The sequence below is a fragment of the Dama dama genome, chromosome 22, assembly GCF_033118175.1.
Source record: "Dama dama isolate Ldn47 chromosome 22, ASM3311817v1, whole genome shotgun sequence".
Taxonomy (NCBI): domain Eukaryota; kingdom Metazoa; phylum Chordata; class Mammalia; order Artiodactyla; family Cervidae; genus Dama; species Dama dama.
Genome location: NC_083702.1, coordinates 15,791,030 through 15,806,806, shown reverse-complemented (window position 1 = coordinate 15,806,806; position 15,777 = coordinate 15,791,030). Strand labels below are relative to the sequence as shown.

The 15,777-nt window shown below is 53.4% G+C and overlaps 1 protein-coding gene across 1 annotated transcript in view; it reads left to right on the top strand.

Annotated features, from left to right (window-relative positions):
- Positions 1-15,777, top strand: part of VWF (von Willebrand factor) — a 128,449-nt gene that overhangs the window by 33,647 nt on the left and 79,025 nt on the right. Inside the window, exons 9-13 of the mRNA XM_061124740.1 lie at positions 5,967-6,078; positions 7,041-7,087; positions 11,604-11,740; positions 12,058-12,196; positions 13,114-13,214. Coding sequence (XP_060980723.1) covers positions 5,967-6,078; positions 7,041-7,087; positions 11,604-11,740; positions 12,058-12,196; positions 13,114-13,214 — 536 coding nt within the window. The remainder of the gene's footprint in view (positions 1-5,966; positions 6,079-7,040; positions 7,088-11,603; positions 11,741-12,057; positions 12,197-13,113; positions 13,215-15,777) is intronic.

Below are 15,777 nucleotides of genomic sequence, written 5' to 3'. Positions count from 1 at the left end.
AACATTGACATGTTTGACAGGAGCGGGTAAGGTTATCCAAATATTGTTGGTCAGCATTGGATATAGGGAAGTGGTTACGGAGGAACTGTTGGAGTGTCTTGGATGAGGGATGAAAAAGTGAGTGTATAAAGAAAGGATTTCTCTGGTGGTGGGAGGGTCGGGTGGAGTCAGAGCTAAGATGACAGGGCACTGGAGGGAAGGATGGGACAGGGCTATCTCCTTTGCCTTCTGGTCTGCAGCATTGTTGTAGGCTGATATGAGACTTCCCTTTTGATGTCCCCTACAGTGGAAGACGGCGGCTTTGTTTGGTAGGAGTGCTGCCTCTAGAAGTTTGTGAATCAGGTCTGAATTAATAATGGGGAATTCCTTTTGGGTTAGGAAACCTCTTTCTCTCATATTAGGATGTTTGAATGAAGTATGTTATAGGCATATTTGGAGTCTGTGTGGATGTTAACCCTTAGATTTTTAGCCAGAGTTAAAGCTCTGGTGAGACCTATCAGCTCTGCCTGTTGGGAGGTGGTGTGAGGTGGCAGCGGTGAAGCTTCAATTGTCTGTGTTTTATGATTGTGACGAAGGTGTCCCTGGATGATGGCATATCCTGCTGCAAAGGGTGGGGATTTTTGAGAGCTGCCATCAACGAACCAGTGTGGGGTGTCTGGGTCTAGGATGGGCTGATCTGTTACATGTTGGAAGGGGTTTTGGGTAAGATCTACTGTTAGGCTGCAGCTATGTAAGAGGGAGTCTGTTGTAGAGGACATGGGTAATAAGCTGGCGGGGGTTAAGGGGAGAGCGAGGGGAGAATGAGAGCTGAGGGTCAAGGAGAAAGGCATGTAGGACCTGTACCCTGGAAGGGGGAAGGGAGAGGAAAGCCCGATGTGACAGCAAGTCTCGGAAGGTGTGTGGAGAACAGACTGTTAAAGGGGCATGTCTAGAGAGTTTATTTGCTTCGGGTATGAGGGCTGCGATAGCAGCCATGGCCTGTATGCAGGGAGGCCACCCCTTGGTCACCATGTCCAGCTGTTTTGATAGATAGGCTATGGGAGCCCAGTTGTCTCCAGCCCGCTGACATAGAAGCCCCAGGGCCTGTCCTTGGTTGGAATGTGCAAAGAGAAAGAATGGTCTGGTGTGATCTGGCAGGTGCAGAGTTGGCACTCGAAGGAGGCTCTGGGTGAGCTGGCGAAGAGGATTGGCCAGCGAGGAGGGATTAAAGAGGGGCTCATCCAGACATCCTTTGGTTGCCTCATAGAGCGGCTTTGCAATGAGGGAGAAGTTGGGGATCCAGATACGGAAAAAATTTAGGAGGCCGAGGATAGACAGGAGTTCCCTTTTTGTTTTTGGAAGTGGGCAGTTAATTAAGGCCTGGATTCTATCTGGGGGAATAGTTTTTTGTTGATGGGATATGGAAAGTCCCAAGGTGACTTTTGTCTGGACTATTTGGGCCTTAGATTGGGATACCTGATAACCCCAGGATCCCAGGGCCCCAAGGAGTTTGGCAGTATGTTGGAGGCAGAGTTTTCGGGTTGAGCTACAAAGGAGGAGGTCATCTACGTATTGGAGGAGATGACTGGGGGCTAGGTCGAGTGTCTGTAGGTCCTTTTGTAAAGCCTGTCCAAAAAAGTGGGGACTGTCTCTGAGCCCCTGGGGGAGAACTGTCCATGTTAGCTGTTGGGAAACGTGAGTCTCGGGGTCTTGCCAGGTGAAGGCGAAAAGGGGTTGGGAGAGGGGGTGAAAAAAGCGTCTTTGAGATCTAATACTGTGAAGTGGGTTGCAGTCGGGGGTATGGTAGACAGAAGGGTGTAAGGGTTAGGGACTACTGGGAATGTTGGCATAATAGCCTCATTAATTTTTCTCAGGTCCTGGACCAGTCTCCAAGAGTTTGGTCCCTTTCTTACTGCCAGAATCGGGGTGTTGTGTGGTGAATGGGTAGGAATTAGGATAGAGGCTTGAAGAAGATGTTCTATGATAGGCTTACGTCCCTTGTGGGCCTCTGGGGTGAGGGAGTACTGTTGTTTGGTGATTATAGTCTAGGGGTCTTTTAGGATGATGTGGACTGGGGGATGATGTTTGGCTATGAATGGGTGATCAGTGTCCCAGATTTGGGGGTCTAAGGCAGGTAGATCCAAGGGAAGGTCAGGGGTGAGGGATAGGGACTGTCCAGGTGCCATCTGCATGCAGAATATAGAGACTATATCGAGGGGGATATGGTAATAAAGACCCCCAATTTGGATAACAAATCTCTCCCTAGGAGTGCCATCGGGCACTGAGGCATTATGAGGAATGAGTGTATAAGGGTTGATTTTCCAAATTGACAGAGTAATGGAGGGCTAATTTTTGGCCTTAGGGGAACTCCAGAGATCCCCTTGATTGTGATTTCTGAGTCTTGAGTTGGGCCAGAGTAGGAAGTTAAGAGAGAGAAAGTGGCTCCAGTGTCTACTATAAAAGAGGTCTTTTTTTGAGCCACTGCCCCATCTACCCTAAGTTCCGAGCTCGTGTTCAGGACACAGGCTGGGGGGCTGGAACCTGGGCCCTGTCATTGGAACAACTCTTGTAGAGTTGGGCTGGGGTTCTGGGGAGAAGTGGGGATCTCCTCAGATGTACCAGGGCGTCCCTGTGGACATTCCACTCTCCAGGTCTGGGAGGTGGGGACCTCCCCAGGGGTGCCAGGGCGTCCCTGGGGACAGTCCATCTTCCAGTGTCCCCATTGGCCACAGGTTGGACATGCTTTTGTGGGGGGCTGCGGGTTTGGGCATGCCTTTGCCCAGTGTCCTGACTGGTTGCATCGGAAGCAGGGTCCGGGGCGGGTCTTAAGCCCCGTTCTGGGATGACTTGGGCCAGGCTGATCTCTTTCCTTAATTGCTGCTGCCAAAAGGGCATATTTAGCTTTTCTCTCACATTCTTTTTCTCTCTTAGCCTCCTCCTCTCTATTATTGAACACCTTGAAGGCTACTTCTAGAAGGTCTCTTTGGGGGGGTCTCAGGGCCCTTTTCTAGTTGTCGAAGCTTGCGTCTGATGTCAGGGGCAGATTGGCTGATGAACTGAACGTGAACGTAGAGTAACCCAGCAGGGGTAGTGATATCTAGGTTGGTATACTTCTGGACTGCCTCTGTGAGGCGTGCCAAGAATAAGGCTGGATTTTCGTCTGCCCCTTGGGTGATTTCCCTGACTTTATCATAATTGACATGGATATGAGTATTTTTCTGCATTCCTTCCAGAATGCAGGTGATCATATGATTGAGTCTCCTGATACCTGGGTCACCGGGCTGGTAAGTCCAGTGGGGATCTAACTGAGGCACCGCCTCATCAGCAACTGGGCTGTCCTGGTCTTGGTTATGTAAATGATCAGCATGGGCTTTTGCCGCTTGCCAGATACGGTATTTTTCATCTGGGGTGAGAGTGGCATTTAGGATATAATATACGTCACTCCATGTGAGGTTATAGGCCTGGGAGAGTCTCAGGAATTCTTTTTTGTGTCTGGTAGGATTTTCAGAAAATGATCCTAACTTTTTTTCTATCTGGCTCATATCTGACAATGAAAATGGCACATGGACTGGGGTGGGGCCCTCTGGTCCCGCCACCTCTCTTAGGGGAAACATGTGCTGGGTACGTGACCGTGTGGCAGGGGGGGAAGGAAGGGGGGAGGGGGAGTCGGGGAGATGGGGTAGCAGGGCTGAGGGGGAGTCAGGAGAGGTTTTGGTGCCAGTAGGTGAGTTGAATGAAGGGGAAGGAGAGGGGCGGCGGGGTGGCAGGTAGGGAGGGGGCTCGTCCGCGGGGTCGAACTCTGGGGGTGCAGAAGGTTGCGGTCTGCGGTTAGTTGAGGAAGAAGAGCCCTTTTGCTTGGGAGGAAAGGTGCATAGAAGGACCTCGTGGGTGGAGCAGGCCTGGCATAGGGAGGGCCTGCTCCGAAGGGCCCAAAAGGCTTGGGCATAGGGAATCTCCGACCACTTCCATTCCGTTTAAGGAAGTCAGTGAGATTTTGGAGAATGTTAAAGTCAAATGTGCCGACTTCAGGCCAGCGGTCTTGATTGTCTAATTGGTATTCAGGCCAAATCTGTGTACAGAGTTGTTTTAAGCGGTTAGCTTTGAGTTCAGTGAGTGACAGTGGTTTGAGATTTTTGAGAACACAGGCCAGAGGGGAATCTTTTGGGACAGATTGGCCAGACCCCATAATTGAAAGGCAAGCAGAGGCTCCTGTTGGGAACTCGAGTCGTCACCCATAGTCGCAATAGGAGTTATGAGAAGAGAGCTCTGTGTCGAGGTGGAGCCTCCCCCACCGTCGCCTACAGAGTGGCCCTGGGCCGGGGATCCTGGGACCCGGAGAGGACTGAATTCTAGGGTGCCTCTAGAACTCTGTCCGGATCGGATCTTACCTTAATCTAGGGGCCGGCTTGAGTAGAGTGTTGCATGTAGAGTGGTCGAATGGCAAGAGGTCCCTATTCTGGAGGTCGTCAGAGAGAGAGAGAAAAGGGGGTAAAGCCGAGGCCTGGGGGTACGCAAATCATCAATAAAACCTTAGCACAAGGCTTGCACCTCTCACGAAGGCACTAGGCGTCCCCGAGGGGAACTTAAGAGCCCTGGCAGAAAAGTGAGCTCGGAGGATGTTTGCGCTCCCAGACTCCGGGGAGAAGGGGAAAACAGTGAGAGGGCTCCCAGACTCCAGGGAGAAGGGGAAAACAGTGAGAGGGCTCCCAGACTCCGGGGAGAAGGGGAAAACAGTGAGAGGGAGAGAGAGTGAGCGAGCGAGAGACGAGTGCCTCGCCCCCTCCCTGGTTTCGGCACCAAGAATGTAGGGCATAGTTCGGGCAAGGCAGAAAAGGAAAGACGACCTCAACAGAAGTAGGTTACCTTTATTCAGGCAAGGAGGGGCGACAGTCGGCCTAACCACCAGGCTGAGCGTCGAGAGGGATCAGGGAGGCTTCATACTTATAGGGAGGTTTGTGGAAGCGATAAGGGAAACGTTAATCAGGCGGGATATTTTGAGTATTCTTTTGTTGAGATGACATTTGTAGTTGGGCAGGGGGTGATAAGTCTTCTGGGCAGGTGTAGGGGGTGCAAGGTTTCTGGACAGGGGTTGATAAGTCCCAGATAGATGCAACCGGCCTGGAGCATCAGGGTGGAAGTAAAATTCTGTTTTGCTTTCTCCGAAGTTAGATGATTCAGCAAGGGGCCTTTGAGACTATTGTTCTCTTTTCTAGGCCCAAAAGACTCCTTCACCTTTATTTACTATTTTAAAAGTCTTTGTACAGAGTGGCCAGAATTAAGCTGGCATTTATTTTTAATTTATGTTTTCCTGTTGTACCATATCCACGAAAGCACATGTGTGTCTGTGGAGTAGGGTGGTCTGGGCTCCAACAGTAATTTTGTTCGGGGGAGAGGGTGGCTCGTGGCTCTATATGACCTGTAGTGTTTTCTCGGTTAAGAATCAGGAAGTGATCTGGGAGAAGGACAGTCTAAACTCTGTCCTGGGTTGGCCATGTGAGCTCAGCTGAGAAAGAGTCTCTTCCAGGAGAGACCTTGTGAGCTTTGGTGAAAAGTCCTGGCTAATTACTGAGAGTGAGTCCTGTGTGTTTCCATCGTGACTTGCCTACTGGAGGGCTTTGAATGAAACACTTGCCTCCATGTCTTCATCTGATAGCATGGAGACGAACAATCTTCCCCCACCTCTGTGCAAGATAGACGAGAAATTCTTTGAGCTTTCTGGGAGAAGCCTTCAGCCTAGACTCATGGCTTCCTTTCTGGAAGGGCTTGAACAAAACTTTCCCCCATTACGTCATCACTAGAGTGGCGATAAATAGCCCCCCCCACCCTACCCCCTCACTTTGCAAACTGAAAGATCAGCATTGTAGAATGAGTCCTTTGAGCTTTCTGCAAGACGCCTTGAGCAGATGACCACCCCGAGGCTCCTGTGGTTGGGAGATGGGTCATGATGGTGACAAGGCTGAGTCTTTGTCTTGTTGCCCTTGACCCAGAGGGACAGCTCCTGGATGAAGGCCGCTGTGTGGAAAGTACGGAGTGCCCCTGTGTGCATGCTGGAAAGCCATACCCTCCAGGCGCCTCCCTCTCACGAGACTGCAACACCTGGTAACTGGGGCTGAGCGGTGCAGGTCTGGGGAGCTGCCAGGGGCTGGGGAGGGGCCGCTGGGCCAGCAGGGGCATTCAGGGCACCAGCAGGTGGAGCAGGACCAGGCCTGGGCTGGAGGTGGTTCGGGAAAGGCTGTGGAGGTTGACGATGGGGAGCAAGGATTATATACAGATCTGCCTGGAGGAGGGGGGTTGGGGGGAAGGCCGCTTCACGGGCAAACAGCGTCTCTAGCCACACCCCCACCCATGCTTTAATAAGCGACTCTTTCTCCCTGTTGCCTTTGTTTCTCTCAAGCTATTTCTTCCAGAAGCCCCTCTGGGTGTCCCCCCCTGCACACAGGCGAGGGGAACACCTCAAGACCTTGTCCCTGGCTGCCTTTCCCTCCCGGACTGTCTTCCAGGAGTCTCCAGGGCTGCCCAGCACGGGTCAGGGCGTTGCCCCGTCAGAGCCCACCCTTTCAGTCTTCCACCAGCAATATGTGTGTGTATGTGTGTGCATTTTGTATATGTGTGTTTATATGTGTATGTGTGTGTATTGTGTGTATATATGTGTATGGGTATGCGTGTGTGTACATGTGTTTGTGTGTGTGTGCATGTTTGTGTGTGTATGTATGTATTGTGTATGTGTGTACATGTGTGCATGTATATGTGTATGTGTGTGTTTGTATATGTGTGTGTGTGTTTTGAGAGGGTAGAAATTCAACTGCTTTGTGCCTGGGTAGACTCCCTCAGTTTCCCTCTTCTGTCTGTCTGTCAGGCTTTGCTCCCTTATCTCAGCATTGTCTACATGATTCCTCTGTGGCTGAAGCCCCTTCACGTCCCGAAGCCCCCTCTGATTTGGGTGCCTTTCTGTTCCCATACCCCTCCTGGGGGGCTGTGGGGTGGTGGTGCCCTCTCCAAATCCGTTCATGGATGCCTGCCTCTGCAGACCCACCTACAGCCCGTTGTTCTCTCTCCACCAGCATCTGCCGAAACAGCCAGTGGGTCTGCAGCAACGAGGACTGTCCAGGTAGGGAGCGTCCCCCCACACCCACTGCCCTCCTCCCAGTGGAGAGGTGCAGCCTCCCTTCCAAACAGGGAGGGCTGCGTAGCCAGGCAGCCTCTCCTCACCTGGACATGCAGCCTGGATGCAACCCCTGTTCACAGCTGCAGAACTAGCTGTGCTAAACTGCTCCTTTCCGGCCAGCCAGGGGAGGCCCCCAGCAGTGAAACGAGAGACTGCAACTGGGCAAAGCTTTTACCCTGCTTCCCGTCACCTGTTTGCTCAGAGGATTACGGTTGCGTGAGCTGTGAAACCTGCAAGGTCATGGATGACTAAACAAAGATGACGCAGGTTCCTTGGAAAATTAAGAGGAAGACGGGCTTGATAATTCTTTAAAAGTTGAAATGAGAAATTTCTGGAATTTTCCGGAATGCCTGAGCCAAAGGCCTTGGCAGGATCCAAGGGCTTCCCAGGTGTCTCAGTGATAAAGAATCTGCTTGCAATGCAGGAGCCGCAGGGGACTTGGGTTTGATCCCTGGGTTGGGAAGATCCCCTGGAGCAGGAAATGGCAACCCACTCCAGTATTCTTGCCTGGAGAAACCCATGGACAGAGGAGCCTGGTGGGCTACAGTCCATGGGGTCACAAAGAGTCAGACATGCTTGTGCGACTGGGCACAGCACTGCAAGAGCTAGAAACACCAGGCCACCCAGTGACTTCTCCTATCCTGTCTCCACCCTGGAAAATCCACTTAGGAAAAGTTTCAATACAATCTCTGCCTTTTCCTTTCTCCTCTGTTTAGCCCCAACTCCATTTACGGCAAATTTTGTCCACTCAGATCTCCCTCTGCCTCCTCCCCTCTAGCTGCCCCCACCATGACCCTGGCTCTCCTCCTGACACATCTCCCTTTTCAGTCAGTTACATGATGTTTTCTATTCGTTAGGAGGCAGGTGCAATTTATTCTCATTTTACAAAAGAGGAAACGGGTTCAGAGAGGTTAAGTAACTCACCCAGAGTCACACAGCTGCTATAAGATAGAGACAAACTCACAACTCACAAACTCAAACTCACAACTGCCTGACCTCTATTTCGTACCTGCCACATGAGTTGGCTTCCCCAGTGGCTCAGACGGTAATGAATTTGCCTGCAATGCAGGAGACCCGGGTTCGATTCCTGGATTGGGAAGATCCCCTGGAGAAGGGAATGGCAACCTCCTCTAGTATCCTTGCCTGGAGAATTCCATGGACAGAGGAGCCTGGTGGGATATAGTCCATGGGGTCTCAAAGAGTCAGACATGACTGAGTGACTAACACACACACACACACACACACACACAAATACACACGTGTCCTGGATCCCCATGAAATCAAGCTAATTGGAAGTTGCAGGAGATGACCCAAACCTTTATTGCCCACCTGCTGCGTCCAGTGGTGGCGAGTGGCTTGTCCGGCTGCCTTTTGCTGACCAAGTGGCTGGGAATGTTAAGCGTCCTCTTGGCAGAACTTGGTCTTCTCAGGGACCTGTGGGCAGGGCTTGGGTGAGCGTCACTGTGCAGCTCATCCTTTTGGCGCCTCCTCCAGCCCCCCTGGGCTCACGGCTCCCCAGCATGGCGGTGTTCCTAGGTTTCCTGTGCGGCAGCACCATCCCTCAGTTGTACCAAGGAGATAAGCTAAATACAATATTCAGACTTCTGATTCCTGGGAAACTTCAGGACGCCCATCAGGGGAGGTCAGAGCAGGAAATCAGATCGGAGGAGTAGAGTCAGGCCCCAAGGTTTTGCTTTTGAATGTTTGCAGATTCTCTCATTGACCCTTCTTTTCCTGGGCATTGTCAGAGATAAGGAAAGTCCAATTTTTTACTCAGATAAGAGCACTCTTGAGAAAACAGAGAGAGGCTGGGGGAAGCATTCCCACCCATTTCCCTGTGACGGGGTCAGGACCCCTGATACACAGGGCTGTGTCACTTTGTAGAATGATGACAGCATCTGAAAAATCCCTTTCAGAAAGGCTTTTTCGGGACTTACCTGGCAGTCCAGTGGTTAGGAATCTGCCTTGCAATGAAGGGGATGTGTGTTTGATCCCTGGTCGAGGAAGTTATATCCCACATGCCTTGGAGCAACTAAGGCCATGCACCACAGCTAAGACTCGATGAGGCCAAATAAACAAGTATCTTTTTAAAAAAGGCTTTCTCGTGACACCTGTGGATTTGGAATTCCAGCTTGGCTGCAATCAGCTGGGGTGACCCTTGCCCACCCTTACCCCTAATCATTGCGTCTTGTGCTCTGACTTCCACAAAGAGTGACCCCTTATTCGTGCCCTTCTTGGGGGGCAGTGCAGTGGGAAGTCATGACCTGGTTCTACTCACACTTCTGGCACTGTGCGTTTGTGTTTTCCCCACAACAGCCGGTTCTCTGACTTACTGGACACAACCTGGGTGCCCTACACTTCACTGCATTTCTGAGCCTGACTACCTGGCGTTAGTGCAGACCCCAGAGGTGAAGGTCTGCGAGCAAGCGCCCCTACTTCTGATGCAAGCCATGGTAACTGCTAGAATGGCTCACAGAACTTGGGCAAACACTACACTTACTATTGCCGGTTTATTACAAAAAAAATATGAAGGATACAAATGCTTGATGAAGAGGGACACAGGGCAAACTCTGGAAGGGTCCTGAGCCCAGCAGCTTCTTTCCCCGTGGAACAGGGATCACCACCTCCTGAGTGTAGATAAGCTCACCAATCCGGAAGCCCTCCCACCTCTGTTGTTTATGGTTTTTTAAAAATATTTATTTATTTGGCTGTGCTGGGTCTTAGTTGTGGCATGCAGGATCTAGTTCCCCGACCAGGAATAGAACCCGAGTCCCCTGCACTGGGAGAGTGAAGTTTTAGCCACAGGACCACCAGGGAAGTCCCTGTTTAAGGGTTTTAATGGAGATTTGGGGGCTACTTGCCCTCCCCCTGACTTCCAACGGCAGGGCCACACCTGGACCCCAAGTTGGGGTCCCGCCCATGCCCGTTGTGCATTTCAGTGCAGATATAGGCATGAGGTGGTAGTCAGGGGCTGACAAGCCTGGTCTTTGACAGGTGGGCAGCTGGAACCCTCCCTCCCCCCCAATGCTGTAGGCCTTTGAGGACTCCTGACTGTGTGACAGGGCCCAGCATCATCCCCTGGAGATGAAACTGGCTGTAGGGCCCACTTAGGGGGAACCTGGGGTGCAGAGCAGATCTGTGCCGTGGAGAATGAGTCTTTGCTGTTCGCAGGCTGGGGGTGACAGGGCTGGGAAGGAGGGCTCCCACTTTGTGGAAGAGCCATGGCAAGTGTCTCTGGTTATTTCTCTGTAAAGGAGAAGGTGGAGAGGGGACGTGGAGAGAGGGGCTGGGAAGGACTCCAGATACCACTTGGGCTTCAATGGGGCCATTGTGGGCCCTGAGATGGGGTTGCCCTGAGTGGGGCGGGGCCAGCGGGCATCACTGGAGATGATGGCAGAGCCCCCCTCCCCCACACAGGTGGGCTGTGGTCCAGGGTGCGGTGGGCCTGCACCACGGGCTGCTTCGGGGCCTGGGGAGGATAGAGTAGTGGTTGGATCGGGGCAAGTCGAGGGCTGGGGCTGCAGGGTGATGCTGGGAAGTCCTCGCAGCCACCCCCAGCTGTGTCAGCCTGTCTGGGGAGCTGGCTCAGGCAGTGGTGAGATAGTGGGCAGATGGTGCCCGGGGCCCCCACTGGCCCCGCTGAAGTCCCAGCAGGGGTTTGCCCAAGAGGAGGCCTGAGAGCTGCCCCTCGGCTGGGCAGGGGTGAGGACAGCATCCTGGCCCCTGGACTGCTGGCCCATCACTGCTCTGGGCTGGCTTTCTGCCCTCTTGCCCTCAGGGACTCTTCTGGTGAGGGGGAGTCCCCGTGATGATGATGACGATGATGATGATGATGCTGGGGTCAGAGAAAGTCTCTGACCCCAGCAGAGCAGAACCCAGGGAGACAGCGGGGAGGGCTGGGAGCCTCAGTGAGCCCAGAGCCCAGAGCTGGCTTCTGACCCAGCCCCACCCCCAGCGTCACCGCCCAGTGTCACCACCCCCCCGCAGCCCAGTCCCTGGGTGTGACTTTCTGGGTGTGACTTCACTCCCTGGGTGTGACTTCACTCCCTGAGGCTCAGGACTGACCCACTGGGCCTTGACCTCCCAGGGCCAGAGGGGTGGGGCCTGAGTAGAGTCCTCCTGTGGGGCTCCTTTCTAGACCATGGTGTGGAGAAACCCAGGAAGTGCCCCCCGCTGGGACACCCCCCAGGGGACCCACTGGGACACCCTCTCTCTCTTCCCCCGTTTCCCCAGGGAACCCTCTGGGACACCCACTCTCCCCTCTTCCTTGTCCCCCCAGAGGACCTGCTGGGATACCCACTCTCTCCTCCCCCTGTCTTCCCAGGAGTCCTGCTGGGACACCCCCTCTCCCTTTCCCCCTGTCCCCCAGGGGACCCATTGGGACACCCACTCTCCCCTCCCTTGTCCCCCCAGGGGTCTTGCTGGGACACCCACTCTCCCCTCCCCGCTGTCTCCCCAGGAGAGTGTCTTATCACAGGACAATCCCACTTCAAGAGCTTTGATGACAGGCACTTCACCTTCAGTGGGGTCTGCCAGTACCTGCTGGCCCAGGACTGCCAGGACCACTCCTTTTCTGTCATCATAGAGACTGTCCAGGTGAGCCTGCCAGGTAGCCCGGGGATGCCCATGGGGATGAGGCCAAGGAGACCCCACGTGTACTTTTTTCTTCTGGACCATCCAGCAAAGGGGAGGACAGACAGGGCGCCCAGGGCTCCTTGAGGATCCAGGTCCCCGATTCCCTTTGGGACAACAGGCCCAAGGAACAAGGACAAGCAGGGCCTAGAGTCTTGAGGAGGGAGTGGTTCCGAGTGAGCGAAGCCGAGGCTGCCTGGTTGGGGTTTTTCCCTGAGTGAATGGGTTGGGGGCTGGGCTGGGGGTGGTGGTGACGCCCCTCTGCACACCCCTCCTGGCAGTGTGCCGACGACCCTGATGCGGTCTGCACCCGCTCCGTCACCGTCCGCCTGCCCAGCCCGCACCATGGCCTCCTGAAGCTGAAGCACGGGGGTGGAGTCGCCCTGGATGGCCAGGACATCCAGATTCCCCTCCTGCAAGGTGGGCGCCCTCCTCCCCCGGAACCCCCCACCCAGCTCGCTCTCGGCGCCCCCACCCCTCACTGTCACCTCTTCCGTGAGAATGTGAAGGAGTGCTATTGTTGGAGGACAAGCTCAAGCTGGTGTCCTGAATTTATGCTGCAAGAAAGGAAGGCTTCCTGGAGGAGGAAGATGAGCTGACTGAGGGTGGGGTGTCTGCTGATGGGTCAGACCCCAAGACATCTTGGGGCAAAGCCAGGTGACCCCGTGACCTCTGGGAAAAGCTCCCTGCTCAGTGACTTCCAGGCGGCAGTGTACCATTACGTAAGCACAGCATGAGTCCAACCTTCACTCACAAAGGGGCGCCCGTACCCCTCCCCTCCCCATATTGCAAAGGGTGGGAGAACTTGGGCCCACAGCTTGTCCATGTGTGATTAATGCTGTGTGTCTCCCACGAGGTGCTATGTTCCCTAGGACAAGAGGTGCGCCTTCTATGTCGTCCCCAGAGAAAACTGCAGTTTTAGATTTGCACACGGCATTGCTCAGCCTTGAGGACTGGGTCACTTAGCCTGGAAGCGTGTGCCACAGTCCAGGGAATGCTCAAGGGGTTAGTGGTTGGATGGAAAACCCATCCCCACTTAGGGCACGTGCAGAAGCTAAGGAGTCTCTACCGCCCCCTCGTGGCAGTGTGGGGAATGGCAGGCTACCGGAGCGATGCGGAGGCACCTTCTGGAGCCCAGTTTGCACTACATCCACCCTGATCCACCTTTCCTGAGACCCTCTGTAAGCCTCATGGCCATCCCTCAGCTGCCCCCTAATTCACTGCTTTCATTGCCACAGTTCTTTGTGACATACCCCACCTCTCCCTACAACCCATCGGCCTGCGGCCCTCTGCCCTGTCCTATCCTAAGCCTGAAACCCCACCTCGCTTGGTTCCAGGTGACCTCCGCATCCAGCACACTGTGATGGCCTCCCTGCTCCTCAGCTTCGGGGAGGACCTGCAGATAGACTGGGACGGCCGCGGGAGGCTGCTGCTGAAGGTAGGCGTCCTCCTGGCAACCGGACCGCACAAAGCCCCCGTTGTGGTCTGATGGGAGAGCTCGAGGGCGGGAGGGGAATTCCTTTCTCCCCCAACCCACCCTGAGCCCCCAGAGCGAGGAACAGGCCTCTCTGTGTATGAGCGGCTGGTGAGTGCTGTCTGGATGCCCCTTGTCCACCCCGGGAGTTCCTGGGTGCAGGGCTCTGGTCCTCCGAGGGTTTCCAGCCTTATTGGTCTCCTGCAGGGCTGGGTTTTGGGGGAGTGCGGGCAGCCAGTTTACTGCTAAGGCTCCTAACTGCAACAAGGCCTGTGATCAGAGGGTGTTCCTGGGGGTGCCTGCTGTGGGACTCACAGTGAAGACCTGGGTCATGTACCCACTACCTGTGAAGGATTATTCTAGGAGCTGCCAGATCCAAACCTCCTCACCCCCATCCAGGGGCTTGGCAGGCTGGGGGTCACTTCCAACTGCTCTCTGTGTTCTTAGAGTCACTCTTGGATAGGGATCTGTATAATTCACAGGGCTGGCTTCCAGATCAATGTTCTCCTCTGAAAATTTCCCCAGAAGGTACTGTCACTGCCTTTTCATAAACAAAGCAAGCAAGACTCATGGGGGCCAGGAGATGTGCCCAAGACTGCACACCCTGATCAGCTCCCCGGGCAGAGTCACCACCACTAGACCGGTGCTTCTCACTTTGACGTCTTTAGATGCCTTTACACTCTTAAATTTTACCGAAGGTGCTGAGATCTTCTATGGGGGTTGTATCTATTGATGTATTCTATCGCTTCCCTGGTGGCTTACAAAGTAAAGAACCGGCCTGTGATGTGAGAGACCTGGGTTCGATCCCTGGTTTGGGAAGATCCCCTGGAGAAGGAAATGACAACCCACTCCAGTATTCTTGCCTGGGAAATCTCGTGGATAGAGGAGCCTGGTGAACTGCATGCAGTCTATGGGGTCGCAGAGTCAGACACGACTGAACAATTAACACTTTCACTTATCTAGTGATATTTACCAGATTAGATATTTACCAGATTAAATCAGAGACCCTTGTTAATTCGTTAAAAAATACCAATAGTGAAGTCACTACGTATTAATGTAAAGATTAAAAAATCTGTTTTCCAAAACAAAGTTAAGGAGTGAGAATACCAATGTTTTATGTGTCTGCACATTTCTTTAATGGCTGTCTTGACAGAAGACAGTTGGAATCCTGTTGACTTCTGCAGTGTTACATATCATGTAGGCCCTGAAAAACTCCACTGCACACTCACAGAGAACGAGAGGGAAAAAGTCATGGGAAAATAGTTTTGGCCGCATGAACCTCTTGAAAGGGCCTCCGAGACTACCCCGTCCCACAGGTCCCAAGACCACACTTTGAGAACCCTTGCCCTGGATATATTAAAATCCCTGGAGAGTCCCCTTTGGCGTCTGGGGGGGCCAGTGTTCCCCAAGCCTTGGTATGATCCCGTGATGGGCATCTGGGGTATCCCTGAGGACATCCTGGTGCCCTCCATCCTTGTAATGCCATATTCTTTTTCTTCAAGTCCCTGAGAGAGCTCCAAATCAACACCTTTTTTTTTTTTTTCTTTTATAAAAACATTAAGCTATGACCACAGACTATAGAGCATGAAAATCTTGAGACTTCCCTGGTGGTCCTGTGGCTAAAACTCTGTGCTCCCAATACAGGAGGCCCAGGTTCAATCCCTGGTTAGGGAACTAGATCCCACATGCTACAAATAAGACCTGGAGCAGCCAAATAAATAAATAATAAATCAGTAAAGGGCTTCCATGGTGGCTCAGTGGTAAAGAATCTGCCTGCCAGGGCAGGAGACTCAAGAGGTGTGGTTCGATCCCTGGGTCAGGAAGATCCCCTGGAGGAGGAAATGGCAACCCACTCCAGTATTCTTGCTTGGAGAATCTCATGGACAGAGGAGCCTGGCAGGCTACAGTTTATGTGGTCACCAAGAGTCGGGTGACAGCACACACATAGAGAAATAAATAAAAAATAAAAGTTGCCTTCACCCAACAACTTAAAAAAGAAAAAGAACAGGAAAATCTTGGAGACCTTATCAAACCCTCAGGTACAGTTGGAAATAAGGATACCCCCATTTCTGGAGCAGGACAGTGACTCACAGTCATTTGGTTACAGAGTGAGCAGAACTCAGGTCTCCCACACCCTGGTCATCAAGGGAGGCGCCCCCATTAGCTCCCCCGCTTTCTCAGCCACCTCCCTCTGCACGGGGAGGGTGCTCTTGATCTGTGAGGCGCCCCATCACCCCGCTTCAGCAGGCCCATGGTATCTTGTCTTGGGCGGCTGACCTCCTCCCCGCAAGATCCTCTGCCTTTTGTCTCCTCTGAGGCAAGGAGGACTTGCTTCTGTGGGGAGGGGGTGCAGGGTTATCTCTGTGGCTTGGTGGGTTTGACTAAAGAGAAAAGGCCTTCACTGGTCAAGACTACAGGGCCAGGGACCCCGGGGCCTGGGGAATGTCCTAGGTGTTTTGGTGTGTGTGAGGGGGCGCGTTCCCATGCTGACCCCGGGTTTGACCGCTGAGTGGAGGACACCGGCTGG